This window comes from Ceratotherium simum, chromosome 2, assembly GCF_057802395.1.
Source record: "Ceratotherium simum simum isolate JZ-2026a chromosome 2, ASM5780239v1, whole genome shotgun sequence".
Lineage (NCBI taxonomy): Eukaryota > Metazoa > Chordata > Mammalia > Perissodactyla > Rhinocerotidae > Ceratotherium > Ceratotherium simum.
Genome location: NC_141901.1, coordinates 94533660 through 94555889, shown reverse-complemented (window position 1 = coordinate 94555889; position 22230 = coordinate 94533660). Strand labels below are relative to the sequence as shown.

The following is a 22230-nucleotide window of genomic DNA, read 5'->3' as shown; positions in this document are numbered from 1 at the left end:
TAACTTTCCCTGAACCCATTTGCTTATCTGTGAAAAATAATGTTTTTCTCACAGGACAGTTGTGAGAGTCAAAGTATGTGACGTGATGAACATCTGATTCACAAACGATCGATCACTACTGTGTGACTAAGTGTGAGTCGTGGCATTGGATCAGCCACGGGTCGGCTGGTTTTCTGTGTAATCTGAGACATTTGAGCCTTGCCCAGTCCACCTTTAGCCTCTTATTTCTGACTATGAGTCATCTCGGTTTCTTCCCACCCCTCAATCCAACATCCAGTAATTCACTAAGTTTTTCCTACTTTATCTCCTAAATAACTGTTTAATCCACTCTTTTTGTCTCCATTTCTATAACACAGCGCAATTTCAGGCGCCCGTCGTATCTCTTGACTAGATTATTGCAGTGGTCTCTAAACTGGTCCCCCTGCTTCTAGTCTTCGCTTCTCAATCCATCTTCCCGGCTGCGTAAGATCTAAATATGTAAATGCTTTGCGAAAAGCCTACGTTCACTGCCTAATAACCTGTGGGATGATGTCCAGGTCACTTAGCATGGTACCAAGGGCCCCCGTGACCTGATCCTTGCCTATGTTTTCAGCCCCATCTCCTGTCACTGTCTCCTTCTTACTTAGTTTTAGTAACAAATAGCAAATTGTCTTTAGTTGTCCATATGTGTCGTCCATTTCATCCTTCTGTGCTGATGTTTGCATGATTTCTTCCATCTGGAATGCTCATCCTGCTTTTTTGTTCCCACCAGACTAACTCTTCCTCATCTTTTGAAACTCATATTACGCATGTCAGGTGGGACTCTTCTCTGAGTCCCCTAGGTGGGGTGGGTGACTTTCTTCTCTGCTCTCATAGACTCTAACTACTGCACACAAGGATACCCTAATGTCATGCTATATTGAAATTTTATATTATGAATCTCTCTTTCCAGCTCAGCAGTGCTCCTCAAAGGCAGAAGCTCTATCTTATTTATCTCTATAGTGCAATATCTAGAATAATGTCCAACGTATGGTAGGTCCTCAATAAGCATTTGCCAAAATTTTTTAGGTGGGTTACAGGAGGCAGTTACCAAGGGAGAAACCAGGGTCAGTTCTGGGCATGATTTTGAAAGACATCACCTGGGCAGATGTTAAAGGCTTTCTTATCTGACTGCACATTTGCTCTATAGCAGTAGTTCCCCAGGTGGAACGCCATGGGCAGAGTTCTCTGGACACACAGGCCCTCAGCCCAGCTGCTTACCTCATCTCAGTTACCTTGCCCAAGAAGGAGAGAAATGAAAGGAGACGTAGAAAAGAGAAACTGTCAAAGAAGGCTGAAGAGATCTGACACCTCTGAGACATTTTCCTAAAGAATTGTAAGGTGGCTTTGTTTTCAACCTGGATGCTTGAAATGGATTTGAGGAGGCTGTGCTATGGTCATTATACCAGACTAAGTCTCGATGGGATGTGGGAGAGGCAATCAGTCTAGATGGCACAAAACTACTGTGTTACCTGGTATGTCCCAGGGCTCTTAATAAATACAGCCAAACATGACTCATGACCCCTTACAGTGACTCATGACCTCTTTATAGCCCAAAACAAGCAGATATTCTTGCCATGACAGTTCATAAAGGCTTTTAGTTTTGATCTGGAAGGAAATACAGATGAAGGTGTCTGAGGGTGAACGGAAAGAGGATATGAAGTTTCATCATTACTGCCTGATACCGCTGATTGTCTCTGTGGTTCAGTTAGCCACGTCTTGAGAGAAAAGGCAGTATGAGTCTGAATGCTCCTGGATGGAAGCCCAGTCCTCCAGGTAAGGTTTCCATTGCTTTGTGGCTCAGCCAATACCATGTGAGGTTACTGTTGGAATTCTCCTGAGTATTCTAGGAGGTGTAGGTCACCTTTTTTCCTCCATGCATATCTTTTCATCTGAGGAAACTTTGAGATATTTCTGACACAGATAATTTCAGGATACTGGAGGCATGGAGTTAGATCTCAAATTTTTTTTTTTAATAAGTACTTTTAAAAGCATTATATAGTAGGAAAAAATACTAGACTTGGAGTCAGACACAAATATATTTAAATATTAGTGCAATTTGTTACCCAGGGCATCTTACGTGAGTCATGTAATCTCTTGGAGCCTCTGGCTACCCACACATAAAAAGTGGATGATGATACCTATCCAGCAGGACTGATTTATGGATTAAATGAAGACAGACGTGAGAGGGCCTAGCATTGTAATTAGCACATAGTAGGAGCTCTGTTTGTTTTCTCTTTCATCATCATTGCTAATGACCAAGCTCTGTAGTTTTTATTTCTGCTTCTGAAATAACTGGGTTTTTTTCCTCCTTCTACTCAGTTTTGAAAGCTGCAGGTCCAGCAAAGTCACTGTGGCTGTTTGTAAGAGAAACAGATGGATGACTAGACCAGCCAGAAGGAAAATAGGGAGGCTCCATGAGGAGCGAGACAAGACAGAGGGCTCTGCTGATTGACTGTAATTTAGGGCATCCATCATCATGGGGCTAGGAACAGACACTGAATTCTAAGCCTGACTCAGGCTCTGATTCCTTCTAAAACAATAAGTAACTCATTTAATATCTGATGGAGATTCACCATAATGCTCAACATAGCTGGGTTGTCTCAGCCAAGATCATTTATTACACACGATTGGTACACATTAATGCAAAAAATAATTGACTTCTTTCAGAGTAAGGGACTTAACCTGGGGTCCATGATACTCTTTGGCAGTCTACAAATTCCCAGGAGTAGTACACACAGGTTGGTAGATTTATGTGCATGCCAATAATTTATGGCGAGAGGATCTATAGCTTTTATTAGATTCTCAATGGAGTCTGAGACCAAAAAGAAGAGCCACAGCTACATAGGTAAAAGATCTTACTTGTTATAGTGAAAGAGACCATTTTCACGAGTACATTTTTCCTGGAGTCCTAAAACACATGCCCCGATGAAAACAGCAGTGGAGCCATGCATTGTTTCTGTGAACTCTACTGTCTTGTAATGGGGTTTTTACGACATTTGTTGCCCAACAGAATTCAAACAGACATTCCAAGGTCCATTTTAATTGTTGATGAAACATACTTGAGTTTATAATACTCTTCTCCTCACCGTGAATTTTCCCCATCATTCTTTCATATTTCAAAAACAAAATCTGTTTGGTTATCTCAAAGACAAGTTCCTTGAGGATAAAGGACCAAGGCTTTGAATTTTATCACACTCAGTGGCCAGGTAGCTGGGCATCCTTGAATATGCATTCCCGTAACCTGCTCTACGCTGGAGGGTGCCCTCAAGCAGATGAGAAACAGCAAGCTGTCTGTTTCAGGCATGGCCTGCAAATGGGCGTAGCTGAGTGACAGAGGATGCACTATGGTGGTGGGCGTGGTTTTGCTGGCAACGGGTGGCTGAGAGTATCTGAAGCAAAGGAGCTGAAGTCACTTTCTCTATCGCTCAAATAAAAACTGGTAATTCAGAGATAGGAACGGTACATTCTCTCCCCTTGCTTTCCGATTGTGTGGCTGAATCCATTCTATCACAGGGGAGTCCTGAAAGGCCTAGCGTGAAGCTCCCCACCACACCAGGAGACACCTTGTCACAAAGATGCCTGGTCAACCTCTTCACTTCCTTCAGAGGTGAAGCCTACTCAAAAGGTTAGGACTTAGTGGCAAAGGAAATATTTCATTCCCTTGTGCCAACCACTGACTTAGTCCTTGCTACTGCTTTTAGTTTTCCTGAGTGTAAACTTCTTTTTCTATGATAACGCTAGCAAGGGAGTGGAGCAGACCACGTAGAGCAGATATTCCCAGCAGTGCTGGGAGAGGAGACTGGGAGGCATGAGGCAAATCACCGGAGCTCTCACGAGCGCCTTCAGCAAGTTCCTGGTCAGGGCACTGTGGGCACCACCCGCTCTCTCCTCAGCCACCAGCAAACGTGCCTGTGGGCCAAGAGCAGGGGCGTCCCACCGGCCTGAGTGTGATCCCTGGCCCATCAATTACTATCCGTGCCGTGTTGGCAAACTGTGGAACTTCTCTGAGACATGTTCCTCGTCTGCAAAGCGGAGATAGTTATACCCACATCACAGCGCCGTGCTGTGAGTTTTAATGAGATAATGCATGAAAAGTACATGGCAGGCATTTAATAAATGCTAGCTTAAGGCTAGCTAGTCTTACTCCACAGAATTTAATTTTCTGAGAAAAGAATAAATTTTTACATATAATATATGCAAAATTTAATATATATTAATTGCACTATATATAATATATATTAACTGCATTAATATATATTATATTTTAGAACTATCATCAAACATTAGGTTTTAATATGTATTATAGATATATATTATTAATAATTGATACATATTTAATATATGTAATATATATTCTTAAATATAAGTATTCTTATATTGCTTATATTTCCTGAGCAAGGATCATCAAACATAATTTAATCCGTTTTTTGATGGTGAAAACGTTTTGATGGTATAACATTTTTGTAACTACTTAAAACAGTTTTAAAGGTGCTTTTAATGTTTATCATTGTTTAGAATACCAGCTAAGGCCCTATAATTCAACAAAGCTGCCAGGCACTGTCACTACACTCGGGCTGGTGGCTGAGATAAAAGCCATCTCATTTTCTGAAGAGTGTGATGTGTCATTTCCTCCCTGGCAGCTGCCACTACTACCTGTGTTTATCTTTGCCTCTTTGACCCATTCTATTTGGTGGCTGCCCTTCTGGTCTGGAAAAGGAGATTAATATGGTTATTATTTCTGACCTTAAAAGAAGAGGGACAGGCATTCAGGGCGAGTATGAGGGTCTTGTCTGTGCTGGGGACACAAGTGTTAGCACACCTTCTTGGTGTGTACGTGCTTGTGTGACACCTTCTTTCCCCTTTCCTTCGACCTCTTCATTGACTTTGCTGTATTTTCAGGATGGTGGCTGGTTTTATGGTGCATGCTCTTGTACAAGTGAAGATCCGTGAAAGTATGTGTTGGAGGCTCTTTTCTCAGTGATGGAAGAAGTCTTCACTTGAAAGTTCTTGGTTTTGTTGCTGTTGCCCAGCAATGATGGAGAAGGTCGTTTTTGACACTTGGACCTTTGCCTGGCCTGGAACTCTCTTCTCAATTCGTTGGATGTCAACTGACTCTCTGCTGTGTGCAGAGCACTGAATTAGGGTCACTGATGGGGCACAAGATGAATAAGAAGTGGGTCCTATCCTCAAGCAGCTTAAAATCTAAAAGAGCAAAGACAATGTAAACTGTAATATGAGGCAAAATTTGATAAGTTCTGTAATGAATTCCTAAGTAAAGTTTAGAAGAACCCAAGGGAAAAAAACCAATTCTGAAGGAAAACCTGAAGATGTGGTGGGGCATTTCTGAGCCGGCTGAGGATGGGTGGGTTTCCACGGTTAGATTTTAAAGACAAGGGTGTTCAAAGAGAGAGTCCTCCAAACAGAAGCTGATACATAGGCCACAACTTGTTTAGGGAGAATTTTTCTTTGGTTGCAGAGCAGAGTGTTCAAAGAGTAATGGTGACAGATAACACCGGAGAAATAAGATAGACCAGGCCCTAAATGCCATGCCAAGTTAGGACTTCTGTCTTCTGATAGTTTCAGAGCAGATTGAATTCTGCTGAAATCACTGAGGAGGGCTCTACTTAAACCAAATGGCAGAGATGGACAAGGTGTGTGTGTGTGTTTAAGTGGCTATAAAAAAGAAGGAACTAAAGCTAGCTTGGCTTTCAAAGGACTTTCAGAGGAGAAATATCTGGGGCAGCCTGACTAGGATGCTAGGAAACTTTTGAATTAAGCATACAATTTCTCTTGTAAATGTGACTGTTCCAGGAAGAACAAAATCCATTTGTGGAAAGTATCATGTAATTAGCTTAATTCAGATTCAGCATTAGGATCTCGGCGTTTCTACAGACCCCATTTCTAATGAGTCTTTTCTGTTTTGTTTTGTTTTCTTATCATTATTAAAGTCACCTTTTAACTCTCCTTCTGCCTTTGAGGTACTGGTCTCATAAATTGAAAAGTCATTTTAGGATGCTTAACAAAATTTAATCAAAATGCTAAGCCAAATTTCAGCTAAAAATGTACTAGTGTCACTGGAAGTGTGAATCAGATTGTCGGCGTAATGCTATTCAGCCAAATAGGGGTTCACAACACTGTTCTAGACATGTAGAAAGTAATGAGATATACTTAGCACAGAAGTAGAAACAAAAACATACTCAAAGCTAAAATTACATGGTATTCTAGAGCACGAGAGGTCAGATGCATAGTTTGTGTTCTCTCTCTCTCTCTGGATATATATACACATATGTATTATATACATGTTTATATTTTTACATTGTATACTTATTTATCACACACACACATACCTATGCCCACTCATGTTTAATGAAGAGACACAGTGAAGTGCGCTGGACTGGAGTGAAGGGTGAATGTTGAGGTCCTCCGTAGTTCTCATGTGGCTTTGGGCCTGTTGCTTTAATCTCTCCGGACCTCAGTTTTGCTCATGTCTGACCAAACCAGATGTTGCTCTCTACCCTGATTTTCTGTGATTTAACAACCTATCCATTGTGCCATGTTGTTTCCCCTTTTTAGTCCTTTAGTGGAAACTGATTAAAACCCTCTTCCAAGAACAAGAATATTTTGCTTAAATTGTGATTTTAGAGGGGGAAAAAGGAAACAAAACCTCCAAAGTCTTCTTCAACCATTACCTTTAGGGGAAAAGGGTAATTCAGTAAGCCATGGTATAGGTTTTTTTAATCAAACAATTTTAAGAATTTATCCTGCATCAGTTTTATATTCAGAGTCAATTTCTAGAAAATATTGATTGTGACAAGCCATTAATTTTGCTAAGCGCATTACATGCATGATTTATTTAGTTTTCATAGCAATCCTATGAGATAAAATCCATTTCATGGATGAGAACACTGAGGCTGAGAGAGGAATAAATTTATTCATAGTAACACAGGTAGCAAGTGGCAGAACCAGTTAATTATGTGAGACTAGAGCGCATGGCTTCAGGGAAGTGATAGTGGGATATATGGTTCATCATGCGGGGGTTGGAAGAGACATCTAGTTGACTTCCCAAGAGCCAAGCTCCCTTTCCACAATGCAGAGGTGGCTGGGGAGTGGTTCCACAGCCAGGGACTCCATTTTCCAGCATCACTTACATCTAGGTGAGGCCATACAAGCCAAACTCCTTCTGGTCAGTGGTACGTAAGCAGAACTCTGTCTCTTCCCGGCTAAGGTGGTAACGTATCCAAGGTGACTTACTCATGCTCTCTACCCCTTCCATGGCAACCTTAGAGGCCCTGTCTTAAAGGCGACAGCTTTATGAGATGGGAGGATCCTGGGTGAACAGATTGGATGTACATAAAAAAGAGAGCTAACAGCACTCCCTGATGGATTGGCTATGGAGAGGGAGGGAAAGGAGGAGTCAAAGGTGCTTCTTAGGTTTCTGGATGGAGCATCTTGGAGGATGATGGCACCATTTTATTTGGAGAGGGAACCCCTGACAAAGGAACTGGCTTGGAAGGAAGTTCAGCTTTAGATTGTCCATGCCTCATGTGAACACACTTGTCATTATCTTGCTAGATTGTCTAGAAAAGACTCGATTTATTTATTTAGCATATCATAATGACCATTAAACAAGTTAATTACTTTTGGAGCTTTCTGGTACTAGGTAATAGAAATTGTTGGTGGAAAAAAAATATTTAGATGATGTTACTTTCCTGCTCAACTGCTTTCAGTGACTGCCCATCGCATTTAAAATCTAACATCCTTAACTTGACCTTCAAGAACTCGCATGATCTGGACCCTGACATCCTCATCTCACGTCACTCTTCACCTCGAACACCACACAATTGTGCATGTATGTCCTGTTGATGAGTAGATAAGGAGGAACTGAAGTGGGTGACAGCTACTTAATGAAGAGGGGTGCTTTAGGGTTTTAGTAACTGATCTCTGATCTCACATAATTCAAGGGTAATATTAGATACTGCGCCTCTAGCCCAGAAGAGTCCCTGGCACATGATAGATGCAACATGTTCCTGTTCTATCAACCACTGAATGAGAAATGAGGTGATCTCATAGTGACCCCAAATGCTCTGAAGCTTGTGTGACCCTAGGCAGGAATAAAAGGCTAGAGTTATATTCCTGCCCAATACTGGGAGATTGGCGAAGAGAATACTAACTAGTGATGGAAAAATTGCCATTCTGAGCTTGCTAGGTAAATATGAGGACCTAAGATCAGAGAATCATTAATAGACTAACAAACATGAATTTAAATGTTCTGTAAATAAAGATCTGTAAATAAAGAAAGGGAATAATAATATGACCATTTAGCCTAAGAGGATGCTGAGGGGATGGCTTAATAAATCTGCAAGTCTACCAAGGGTTAATTTTCCAAAAAGAGTATACTTTATATTTTCTACCTCCAATGAGAATAGACTAAAGGAGAGCAGGTTTTTATTGCAACTTGGTAGATTTATGTTATCCAACAGGAATAATTTCAGGACAATGAACTTTATTACCTATTGGGATTTATAGCCAAAGGATGGATGGGTGGGTGGGTGGAAGGATAGATGGATGGAGGACAGGTGAATGAATAGAGGGATGACCATTATTATTATAAATCTCGCACAATCCATGTGCATCTCAGAGGCCTTTCAGACCTCTCAAAAGAACTCAGAGCTAAATTCTGTATTTAGTTCTCTTTTGAACCTTTTATTTTGCGTGTATGTTTATCTGATACCTGGTCTTCTTTTTCAAAAATAACTCCATGTTTATATATTTTTAACTTTTAAACCATTACCATTCCTTTTGGGAAGTAGGCTTCATGGATTCTTACTAAATAAAGCTGGTTAATAGCCAGTGCTGTGTTGAATTGGCAGTGCCACATAAATCTCCTTTCCCCTTGTTGGTCTCTGTGCCTCCATGTAGTAGGTTAGAATTAAACCAAAAGAATTCTATGTAAAACATGTTCCGGCTTTCTTTTTTAATTCACCTTTGAAGAATTTAACTCAAAGCCCTAAATGGTATATGTAGTAACAATTTAGAGGTTTTACCAAAGGACTTGCTCCTTCCTCTCTGGATGAAATATCAAAAGGCATATGAAAAGCATTTCTGTTATTATCTAGTTTGCTTTCTTTTGGATTTATTTTCTTGTTGAAAATGGAGTGTTTTGAAAATGAGATTTGGTAAATTATGATTCAATTGAATTTTCCTGTTTATGCCTGAAACCCAGAGTCCATCTGAGCAGGATCATTAAGTTCAATTCTGTCTACATGTCAACGTCAGGCTGGAGAGGAACTGGAGATGGAAGGGAGAGAAGAGATTCAATGACTGTGGGGAAAGAGAATAATGGAGAGGAAGAGAAAATAAGAGGGAAGCCATTTTACAGAACAGGGTTCTCACGAAACAGGTCAAATTAATTTCGCTAGTGTTCAGAGTGCTCTTCTTTAAGCACAGCCTGTGTGTCTCCCCACCAGGGTGGGAGCAGGTAATTCCAAATTCTATACACTGCTGTCCAAGCAGAATTAACACCGGCTTACTTTCAAATCACCCTGGGAAGACCAGCTGATTTAAGTTCGTAATAAACTTGCACATGGTAAAGGCTTCTTCAATGCTGTCTTTTCCTGCTACAGGACATATTCGTATTTCTTACTGAGTCTTTTAATCCTCACTTATCTTTTATGATAGATGTTAGTAAATTACATTCCTTGAGACCAAGTTTGGTTTTGTTATTATAGCTGTAACCAAGAAACCTTAAGATTTTGAAAATTTGATTATTTTCACATTCTGATGTTGTATTTTTCTTTCTAAAGGAACAGGGGTATGAGGCTGCTGTAAGTGCTGAAATCAGGCATTGAGTTGCTCTTATGTAATCAGTTAAAATAGCTGCTTTCTAGTTGCTTTATAACTATCAAAACTGCAAGAAAAGCAAGAGAAATCTACATAAAATCATGCACAATATATTTTAGTCGTTATAGGGCTTTTAGACCCACTTAAACTTGACGAAAACCTTTTATGATAGATGGCTAAGAAAACTGACACTCAGAGAGGTTAAGTACCTTGCCCCAGGAGGTAGTGAAGATGAGATTTGAACCCAAGCCTTTCGGAGCTCAAACCTCCTTTCTTTACAGCTACAGTACGTGTGCTTTCCGTGGGTCTCGCGACTGTCCCTAAAGCCTAATAGGAGTTTTTCATCTGCTTAAAATTCTTTCTAATTCCACTCAGCTCCTTCCTCACATTAATATTGGCACACCAAACACTAAGTTCTTTTGTGGCAAACCTGTTCCATGACCATCTTCTCTTTAACATTGCTTCCATGTCACCAAAAGGTCAAATATTTCTTTTTTAAAAAAGTCATTTTTAGCCCTTGAAGTTCTTAATTGCCTTCTACCAATCTCTACTTTAGTGCACTAACATGAGCTCCTGCATATTAATTCTGAACTTCCAGGTGCCATCCATATCAGACCCTTTTGCAACCCAGTCCTAATGGAGTGTATCGTAAGATGCACATTTCCCGCAGTAGGCTCAGCTCAGAACGATGGGTACCACCTTGTAAAGACGCTTTGTGCTTATTAAGTACAAAGATCCCCTGGATTTCCTTTGAGTCATAGAAAAGTGAAGGTAAAGCATTCAGACCAAAGAGGACATGCCCACCAATTTTGAACAATTTTGGTTAGAATTGCAAATATGTAGGGCAACCAGCAAACATTTGTTGAGTGACTGCTATGTGCCACTTCAGCTAGACTCTGAACTCGACTTTTTGTATTTCCTGATACTCACCTTTATTAAGCATCTCCCATATCTTAGGCAGTAGTCCAGGCACTGGAAATCATAAATGTCGTAAAAAATCCTGGGAGGGACTGGCCTTTATCTTATCTTGTCTTACATCTTTCTGTAAGATCTTCTTATGACAAAGAATCTGAATTAGATTACAGTTCCTATATTTAAAACTTAGAGGAAGAGCTGCTATGCAAAGCATCTTAATCTTTCCTGACAGAAATACAGTGACCGTCATAATGAATAGATGTTGCCAGTCTAGAGTTGCTGTCAATATGAGACATTATGCCCAGGGCAATTAAATTTGCCTGTTTTTTATTACTGAGACCAAATGTGTGGCCTGGGTTCCTGCAGAAAATAAGTAATTCCATTACATGTGATTCACCTTTGAGTAACCCTCCAAGCTGATGAAGACTCAAGATGAAATTTTACATTACAGAAATAATCCATTTAGCAAACATTTATTGGGCCTCCTTATGTTCAGTGGGCAGTATACAAAGATTTAAACATGCAGAATACAGTCTTTGTGTTTAAGAAATGTGAAACCTAATTTTCCTAAAAGGTCTTTCAATTAAAAAAAAATCAAGTTTTTTTGGTCTGTTTTTTGTTTTGTTTTGTTTGTTTTAATAACAGGGCAAAATGAGTTGTGATGGCTATCAGAGAGCTATTCCAGAGACATGAAAAGCGTGGACTCTGGAGTCAGGCAGAGGGGAGGACTCTGAAGGGTGGCCTGCCGGTTAGACCTGTGTGACCTGGTGCCAGTCACTCATCATCCCCATAGGACATACTCAGTGCAATAACAGCTCCCACCTCATATGATTGTGTTGGGGTAAGATAAGGAAGTTCCTGACAAATTTCCTGAAACATCATAAGTACTTAATGAATTACCTCTATTGGTTTTTATTTATGGCATGTGTTTTGAGCTAAATTGAGCTTTTCAATGTGCCACTGTGCACATTCTGCACCTAAACATGTGATGAGGTCACAGCACAGCCCTCACCCTGAGTCTCTGTTCCCTGGCCTCACACCTATGCATTCAGATAGGTCCATCCCGTGTGGTTTGGGGCTCCTAGTCCTTCCCTAATACTTGTATATACACAAAACAAATATCAAAAAACTGAATATCAATGGAATGTAGATTGCAAACATCAGGAAAAGTCATTAGTTTTTGTTTTAATGATTATACATTATGCTAAGTGAAGGAAGCCAGAGACAAAAAGCCACATATTATATGGTTCCATTTATATGAAATATCCAGAGTAGGCAAATCCATCGATGCAGAAAGCAGATTAGAGGTTGCCAGGGACTGGGTGGAGTGGGAAATGGAAAGTGACTGCTTAATAGGTACAGAGTTTCCTTTTGAGGTGATAATAAGTTCTGGAACTAGACAGTGGTGATGGTTGCCCAACATTGAGAGTGTACTAAATACCACTGAATTGTACACTTTAACATGGCCCAAATGGTAAATTTTATGTCATGTGTATTTCAGCACAATAAAAAAGAAATGGAATAGTTCAAGCCAGATTATTCTGTGACCAGGAGGGAAAAAGATGGGAGAGAGTGGGGAAGAAAAGGAAGAAACAAGGCAGATTGGCTTAAAAATTTATGGGACCATTTTTTTGCCAAAGTTGTCAAGTATTTAATAAAGAAATGAGGATCTATACAGTCACAGCTCTGTGTCCGCTCCTAAGAAAGTACTATTTCCTTGAGAATTTACAACTACAGCAGAACCTGCAGCTTTTCTCTCTCACATAACAGAAGTTTACCAAAAAGCTTGTCGTAAACACATTTTCATTATGTTGCTTGTTCCTTTCGGCTTTTCTCATAAGATCACAGTGGCGCATTAACCTGCACTCGATGGTCAGCTCCGTGAAGGCAGCCGCTCCACCCCGCAGGTGTCTGTTTTCACTGCCCCATAGTATTTCCCAAATAGAGCATTCCTTAAAATTGTTCACTCTGTTGTATTAAAAGAGAGCCATTATTTCTCATCCCCTTTACAAACTGCAAGTCAGGCCCCATTGGGAGCTTATGAAATCAATTTGTTAGGGTGAAACTTCCATTCAAAATGAAATGGAGGTGAAAAACTATGTGTGCGTTGCCCGTAGAAAGGGCAAAGACTGTTTCCTGAAACTCTTGGCCTCTGTTGTGTGTGTGGTGAGTGTTTGCAAACTGGAGGACCATGTAAGATATAAGTCCAAAAAGTCTTTAAAAAAAAAAAACAAACTTCTTTTTAAAATGTCTTTTTAATTTAAAACACAAATTATTGTGTTTACTAGTGTTTTTCTCTGAAACTTCCCTGAACTAATTTTAAAAAGAAAAGGTACTTTAGAACTTCCTGGCTATCACCTTCTAAAGAGTGCAGGTCATCATGAATACAGATTTGTGACTATATAGACCCTCATTTCTTTATTAAATATTTGACAACTTTGGCCAACAACAAAAAAAGAGGTCCCATAAACTTTCAAGCCAATCACCTTATTTCTTTCTTTTCTTCCCCATTCCCTCCCATCTTTTTCCCTCCTGGTCACAGAATAATCTGGCTTGAACTATTCCATTTCTTTTTTATTGTGATGAAATACACATGACATAAAATTTACCATTTGGGCCATGTTAAAGTGTACAATTCAGTGGTATTAAGTACACTCTCAATGTTGGGCAACCATCACCACTGTCTAGTTCCAGAACTTTTTATCACCCCAGAAGGAAACTCTGTACCTATTACGCAGTCACTTCCCATTTCCCACTCCACCCAGTCCCTGGCAACCTCTAATCTGCTTTCTGCATCGATGGATTTGCCTACTCTGGATATTTCATATAAATGGAATCATACAATATGTGGCTTTTTGTCTCTGGCTTCTTTCACTTAGCATAATGTTTCCAAGGTTCATTCATGTTGTGGCGTGTATCAGTACTTCATTCCTTTTTATTACTGAATAATATTCCATTGTATGGCTATACCACATTTTGTTGATCCATTCATCAGTGGACGGAGAACCATTTCATTTTAAGGGGAATTTTATTCAGAAAATAACTGTAAACTAAATGATTGGGCATACCTTTATAGGTATGATTACATATATATAGTAAGTGGAGCCTAAAGATTTTTGAAGAAATCTGATGTCTGTCTGTAGAAGCCTGAGTATGAGAAGAAGTACTGTATACTGAGAAGCTCATGAGATAGTACTGAGCCTGACATATAGATTCAGAATTCATCTACGTACATGTGGTAAATGAAACCATGTGAGTGGATGAAATTGCCCTGGGGAGACCCTCAAAGTCCCGACGAACTTCAACATTTGGGAGTAGTGGAGGGAAAGGACCTCCAATTTCCTCCCTGGAGATGCTGATCATAAAACCTAACTTAGGCTAACCCTCAGGTCCCTCCTCATTTGAAAAGAAAACACCTACTTTTTCAGAAGGTTTATAAGAGAACTAAATGAGATAACACGTGAAAGCAACTGGTACCTGGCCCACAGGTAGGACCTTAGTAGCGGTAGCTAATGGTGTTACAGTGATGAAACTTCTTCTGACTCTGCATTTTTTTTGACACTGTCACAGTTGTCAGTTTCTGCATCTGTTGCTGTATTTCATTATCTTGTAATGTCGTATCCAGGACTGTCCATTTTGCAATAAGCTTTCCTACCGTCTTAAAAATCAGTCTATTTTTAATTTTGTTGTTGTCCCCAGATTGACTAGCTTCTCCCATAATACCAAAGGAAGCTAAAAGAATCTAAATGAGGTGGAGAGAAGCTAGAGGCACAGGCCAGACTTCCTGCGTGGCTGATCCAAGACTGTAGTCTTGAATGCACACAGGAAGATGCTCTCAATTCCACAGCTTGAGAGAGAACCGTTCTAGCCCCAGAACATCACGGTGATAAAATGCTTTCCCTTTAGGTCTCTTTGTTTTGATATTGGCAAAGGAAAAGTTATCTCATGTCTCAAAAACACTTGATTTTTTTTCCCTGCCATTTTTGGTAAAGGATAATTGACAAAAATTCGTGACGCAGCCTAAAAACAGTTATACTGTAGAAATTGACTTGAAATTTTTCATGGAGTTCTGGAGTTAGAAGTGGAAAGTCATTGGATAAAGTGTTCTTTAAGTTTATCAGATTATCAGATATAGTGTCTTAAACTTGTTATTCCCATAAGATCTTTGACTATCATTGCTCTCTTTTGAAGAATTTCTTTGAATATTTTTTAATAAACTCAAAAGACATGACCGCACTTCTCCATTCACTTTTAACACCATTGGTATGATTGTTTCTTCCTGGATCTTCTCAAAGAGCTGTTACAATATGAATAACTTTTACATTTCATAACTTTGTTTGCTTTGGTCTTTAGTCTTCATATTTTCCTAAACTCTCAAATCGTTCCACTTTTCAAGGGAGAAAAAAGTTTTCAATGTTTTTTCTTATTCAACAATTTGACTAGTTTTGTTTTCCTGGAATGTCACATCTTTGGTGTATTTCTACATATATTCCATATATGGGAATGTATTCTATATATTCTATTCTATGTAAATATGACTTTCAGTGAAACTAACTACAGATTGACATAGCATTTTGTCAATGTGTGCAAATTCTTTCATCCCCTATTACTGGCTGATTTGTTGAAGATTGAGAGATTGAAACACAAAGAGATATCACTTGTATTAGCTACACAATTAGAAATGATGCTGGGAACAGACTCTGCCTCCTGAATCCTGATCCAGTGCATTTTTCACTGGAAAACGGACAACTCGTGACATTCATGACCTAGTTCACATTAGCTATTGTCTAAATTTGATGGTGAAAACGGGACACAGTCTGTGGAAAACTACTATTGCCTGCTCTGTTACTAATTGAATACAAGAATTACTGGAATTTGTGTGTATTTCTGATCTATTTGGTAGGGCATGTTCTTATCTCAAGGTCAAGTTATAGAAAATAAAGTGCTTTGAAAACTTAAGATAATAATAGCATTAGTTTTATAGTCCTATAAAAACCAGTAGTGATTGGTGAATATGGCATTCATTGTGACCCCAAAGCTGACTTAGAAGCACGGAGAAGCCAATTAAGAGACTTGAAGCCCAAGGAAAATTATAGGGAGAAAATGATGACTATAACTATGACATTTTGTCCGTATAAGTGGATAAGGCAATTAGAAGTAAGAAGGAAGAATGTTTTTAACAATCAAAATTACAAACAAATGAGGAGAAGGTGTTCCTAAATATTATGGGTGGGTAGTTTTAAATGTCAGTAAGTTTTCCTATAAACTCCTCCTGTGGAAAGTAATGGAGAATAGCTTAATGTGGGAGCAGATTTTTAAAAAAAATAAACATCGACATTTTAAAGACCTAAACATCTTAAATGGAGTGACTACTAAAATGCAAAATTAGACTGAACAGAGGCATTTGGGAGATTATATATGAGTAGTATCCTAAGGCCAGATACTGAATGACTCAGAGACTCTGAGCAGTTTGCACTGACTCACATGTTTTGGAAAAAGGTGTCATCAAATCTCTGGTTCTGCCAGCATTTTTCCCTTTGTTCCACCTGGTAATGCCAAACAAATCTTGAAAGTCTGTGACTTTTTCAGCTCCAATTTGTGAGACTTTCCAAACCACCAGGAACAAGTGTAAGGTTTTGACTATATAGGCATTTTGTACATTTGAATAATACTCACTAACGTCAGAAATACAAGCCACATGTGTAACCACAGAACATATAGGAGGTGGGACTCGCACAGAGAGCCTTGACAGGATAAGAATGGAAGAACCAAGACTGGGCTTGATTTGTCCAGGATGGAAGAAAGGAGCCTTCTTACGCCAATACTGCCTGAACAATGTTTCCTGAAGATATTTTAAATCAACAAATATTATCTGGTACCTGTACTAGGCGTAGGGAACTTACAGAGGGGATCTTTGTCCTCTGTCCTAGAAAGGCTCACAGCCCCCGAGGGAGACTAACATAGGAACTAATAAATGGAGCAGTTTGATGTATTATTATACATATAAGAGCAACATTTGAGGGGAGCACAGAATAGTCAGCTTCTTACACCACTAGTATTGAGAGACCCTCACAAAGGGAGGCATTTGGCTGGGCCTTGAAGGATGGACTGAAGTTCTAAATATCAACGAAATAGGGAAAGCATTTCAACCAGAGGTAAGGACCACGTAAGGCAGAAAGAGATACTGGAGTACAGATGTTGGGGTATGTTCAGAGAATGGCGAAAAATCCAGTCTAGCCACAGAATTGAGGAAGTAGAAAAAGATGAGATGGGAGTACGGGACACAAAGATAGGTCAGGTGGGTGTAGCTCTTTTGGTATGGTTTACATAATCTGTGTCTGGAATTATCCCAGTCTCACGAATGTGTCTGACCTGGAAATTGTTATTTTTCTAAATCTGTGATTTGGTTTAGTGGCAAAGCGACAATTTGGGTGATGACTAACAATAGTCTAAGAAAAGCTTGTAATCTATACCTGGCCCTGATCTCCTTTCCATTCTTTTATATTCTTGTGTTGCTTATAGTGCTAAGAACTTACAGTCCTGAGTTCTTGATAAACATCTGTTGAAAAATACAATAATGAATCACATGCACGTGCACACACACATACAAACAAATGAAGAAACTGTCATTGCTTTTTGAACATTCAAATTTAACCGGTGTGTTGCTACTTTAAAACACTTGAGTGTTGCTAGGAACATTCAAGGAGAAAAAAGATTTCTTTAACCCTTTGTTGTTTTCCCACAGGATTGAAAAAACGTACAAGGAAGGCCTTTGGAATACGGAAGAAAGAAAAGGACACTGATTCTACGTATGTATTTTGGGAGAGCGCCACTGCTCAGCTGCCGCTGGTTGTGAGCATGTGGAAATGCAGATCTGGTGCGGTCTGCTGTATATCAGAATAATGAACCCATTATTTGGCTAGAATCCCTGAAAGAAAGTTAGAAAATGGGAAAATTAATAGTTCTTTGGGCACAGGTGAAAATGAGGAGGGCTTCATTTATTTCTCACCTTTAGCTTTTCATTCTGTACATTTCTAGCATGCTTAAATTTTATCACAAGGTGTTGAGCATTGCCCTGTGTCCTTGTCCTCCAAGAATTTATAATTCCTGGGATAAAATATCTATCATACAAATTGAAATATCTTTCATATAACTAAATGAGATAACCTATTTGAAATGCCTGCTATGGTACCTGGTACTTAATAAATACTCAGTAAATGACAGCAACTACTACTCTTATTACTACTAATACAAGTTAATATGTGGTAAGTTCCTTATGAGCAATTAAAAATGGAATTCCATGGGAATTTGAGGGTGGGAAAGCTCATATTTGGACAGATGATCAGTGAAGTTTCAGGGAGGGAGGAGCCTTGAGTTTGCCTTCAAGAAGCTGAGGACATGCATCTCATGCAGAGGGAACAACAGCAGCCAAAGCAGAGAGGCAGACCAGTCACGTAGGGATTCAGGACAAGACAAGTAGGGTAGTTTGTCTACCTGTCCTACAGGTAAAGGTGATAATGGGAGGCAAGCCCGGAAAGGAGATGAGGGCCAAACAGGAAGGGCTTTAGAAGCAGGCTGAGGGGTCTGGGCTTCCTTGCTTAGGCAGTGGGCAACCTTGAAGCCTTGAAGGCTTTTGAACCCAAGACAGTACAGGATTAGGGGGAAGCTATTTTTTATCCAGATAGCCAAAGTTAAGTCTCTTGTTCTTACCTTTTCTTTGTACTTTTTCTCTTGGTAAATAATTATTTCATGGAAATTACATTTACTCTAGTCTTGCAAATTTTTCTAAATGATTGAATTAAGAATATTTTTCTGAGGATTACATAATTTCCATTGTTTCTTAAGAAATTGCCATTTCCTGAACATTAACTCCCAGAACAGGTGATGGTTCTTTCCCTGGAGTCGGAAGACCTGGGTTCTAGTCCCAGCATTGCCGATAGCTCCACACCTTGGAAATCATGCTTTCCTGTACTGGGCCTCAGTTTACACTAGATGGAATCTGATTTCCCTAAAGGGCCAGACACCGTACCAGTCTGTCTGCCAGCAACATCCGTTGTCACCTACAATGTGCCACGTGTTGTGTTGGACACCAGTAGACACATCTCAGAAGAACATCATTAGCAGAAACCAAATCCATTTTTCTTTGAAGGCAGTGTGTAACTGACTATACATAATCTCTGGTGTGTGAAAAAAGTTAAAAAGGAAAAGAAAACTCCCTCAAAAGGGAAAAGAGGTCAAACACCCTCCCCAGGGCAGGCTGAGCTCATTTGCGTGTGCCCCAGGCACTGCTCTCTCATCGCCATTTCTAAAGGTATGGAATAAGGACGTTACTCCTCAGGGCTTCGGCTGGATGCCCAATATATCTGAAGTCCTCTAACAAGACCTTTGCTTGTAGAATCCCAAGCATCTCTCCTGGATTTCTGTCATTTGAGTGCCCCAGATTACTTAGCAAATTAGCCATAAACTGGTCCCACCAGCAGCGATGGTCAAAGGACAAGGCATTTAGTGTAAGCCTTTGCTTTTCCTGAACCCCTGCTCTCTAATTGGGTCATATATCATTTTTGCGAAAGGCTGGGAAAACACTCTGCAGTTTGCCATCCCTGCAGCTTTAGGTGGGGCTAATGTTAGTCTGCTGTCATTGAAACCTTGTGGCTGCAAACTGTTTTCAGGGCTGTTGCAACTCTGTGAGGGTTGCCAAGCAACCTGCTAGGGTGGCGGCCAGCTCCAACTTCAGCTGATTGAACCTCCTTAGAGAGTGGGGTTAGGACCAGAACTTCCTGATTTGGTCATCATTACAGTGGCTGACAGAGAGAGGAAAGGAGAAAGCCTGTGCTAAGTGGAGGCCCTGGGCAGGGTATTGTGTATGCAGTGATATCCTTTTTAATCCTCACAGTCATTCAATAAGGTTAGGAGAAATATCTCAATTTTAGAGATGAAAAATCTGTGCCAAAAGGAATTAAGTAACTTGCTGAAGGCTACCCAGAAAATAAGACTCGGAGCCATTATTATAGTCCAGAATGGAGTGCCTATTCTTTTATCACCCAGAAGAGAAAGAAGAGATGGGAAAATTATACTCAAGACCGGTACAAGGGTAAGAGAAAAGGCAGTAGTTGCGAGATGTAACTGACACTTTTCAGATGAAGGCAAAGGGTCCATGGTAGGCGATTAGTTTTAAAATAGAAGGTTGTGGTTAAAAAGAAAAAAAAAACATTTAAAAATAAAATATAAAACTTGATAAAAAGGGATTAGGAGATGAATTGAGAACACATGCCGAAGAGTCTGCCGCTCTAAAACCTCTCTACTCCCCATCCTAGGTCATATTTTATAATAATTCTTATTCTAGATAACATTTAATAAGTATTTACTATGTTCTAGGCACCAGTCCAGGCTCTTCACTTATATTAACTCATTGAATCCTCTAATAGCCCTCTCAGGCACATGCTATTATCACGGCTACTTTGTAGATGAGGAAACTGAGACACAGAGGGTGCAGTGACTTGCCCAAAGTTATGCAGCTGGGAGATCTAAGTTGGGTGAACCCAGGCAGTGTGGCAGTAGAACCGGCGCTCTTGACTCTTGATTGTCATGGTTACTGCCACTATTCTAGGAAGCACCAGCCCCATATTCATCAATGGATAAGACAAAGGATCAGAATAGGACCCCAGAGCTGCTATGTACAATTACAGTTTTTCTGATTAAAAGTGTTGAAATGCCATCCCTATAGCTGCGATATATATGAGATCAAGTGGTCCCCTATTTAAGAACCCCTATCAATATGCCCATGTACGTAGACCAAGGGGACAACACCACACACAGCCAGGCTGATCTCCAGAGGCTTCTCTTTTCCACAAGGATCAGTGCCTGGATATATCCTACATAAAAATTGTTACAATCACCTCTCTCCCGATTCCTCTAGCAGGGGTTGAAATCCTAGGAAGAAATGCTCATTTTTGCAGTGTATAGATATGAAAGGGAAGCTGGTTTTGATGAGTGTGAGTTGGTACCTTTCCTCTGTGCTTTCCTACCTGGGCGGCCTGGGCATATCGTGGCCATGATAACCCACGGGATTTGACTTGCCTGTCTCATTCTCTCTGTGATGAGCATGTCTTCTTCATTATTTTTATCCCGTGATCCTCGCTAGCCTAGTGCCTGGCCCATTATAAGCACTCAATATTTGTTCAACAAATTATAGCTTTTATCAGCTGAGACTCTATTTTAGATAATCCTTCTATTTTAGATAAAATTTCTTTGAACCAACTAATTCCCATAGCCAGAGAATGTCCGAAAACCCCGAGATTCCCGTTAACTCCCATAATCTTTCGACATCAGGGTCCTCTCTGCCTCTCGTCCCTCTTTCACTGACTGGCCTCGACGTCCATGGAGACGCAGAATTCACCGATTATGCAAATGATGCATTCCCATCGAGTGTTTTGTAATCAAAGTAGATTATTCTGCTCATTTCGAAGGGGGTGTTAGTGGGGAAGAAGAATCACGTCTTGGAGCCCAGAGGGCGTCCCACCTACTCTCTGCGTCTCTCTCTCTTTCTCTCGTGCGCTCTCTCTCCTCTGCCCCATCCTATGAAGCAATAAAGAATTTCCATACCTGGTCCCACCTCCTAAAGAATAGTTCCAACCACACCAATTCCTCAAGATTTCACAGTCCAGGCACTTATTAAGATTTTCTTCCAAACAGTGCAGATCCTCATCTAAGCATAATTCTGGTCTCCATGTTAATAGAATAACATTTTCTAGTTCCTTACAGAGTGAATTGAAATAGAAAATTATAGAGTTGCAGTGACTATCCTCTTGTTTCTCCCTTCCTCTGGCTCCTCCAGTTCAGTTTTCCAAAGTAACAGTAATAATACCCTTCCTATGTTGATATAAAGTCTAATGTGGCAGCAGGTGGGCAATTTTGTGTTCCTTGTAAACAGACATCATGAAGGAGAAAAAAAATTACAATAAATGAATATATTCTAATACTTAGTATGTATCAGGAACAATTATAAGTTCTTTACATGCATTATCTTATTTAAACTGGCTTAAAGAGGTTAAGAATGTGTTCAAAGTCACAGAACTAATAAGTGGTGGAGTCTGGACCCCCAAATTCTTCCTACTCTAAAGCTTCGCTCCAAGGACTGCAGCATAGTGCCACTGTGGATTAACTACCCTGGATTTAGTCATCGGAGTGAGCCATTTAGCAAAACATTGCCCTCCTCTCGTTTCCTGCTCTCCTATAATCAAAAGAGCAGTAAATATAGAAATATGGAAGAAAATATAGATTCTCAAAGTAAGTTGAAAAATACCATAGAAGTTCCTTCTTATAGGGGAAAATTCAAGAACACTCACGGGGGAAAAATGAGAGAGATGAAATCGGTTTACATTCCTTGTGGTTGTTTTAAATGGAGCCAGCTAGACTAGGACAGACAATGAATTCTTGTCTCAAATGTGCACCAAG

The 22230-nt window shown here is 40.0% G+C and overlaps 1 protein-coding gene across 1 annotated transcript in view; it reads left to right on the top strand.

Moving 5' to 3' along the window:
- SGIP1 (SH3GL interacting endocytic adaptor 1) overlaps window positions 1-22230 on the top strand; it is a 199492-nt gene that overhangs the window by 64804 nt on the left and 112458 nt on the right. The window contains exon 2 of the mRNA XM_087449314.1: window positions 17522-17585. Within this exon, the coding sequence (XP_087305440.1) occupies window positions 17522-17585 (64 nt within the window). The remainder of the gene's footprint in view (window positions 1-17521; window positions 17586-22230) is intronic.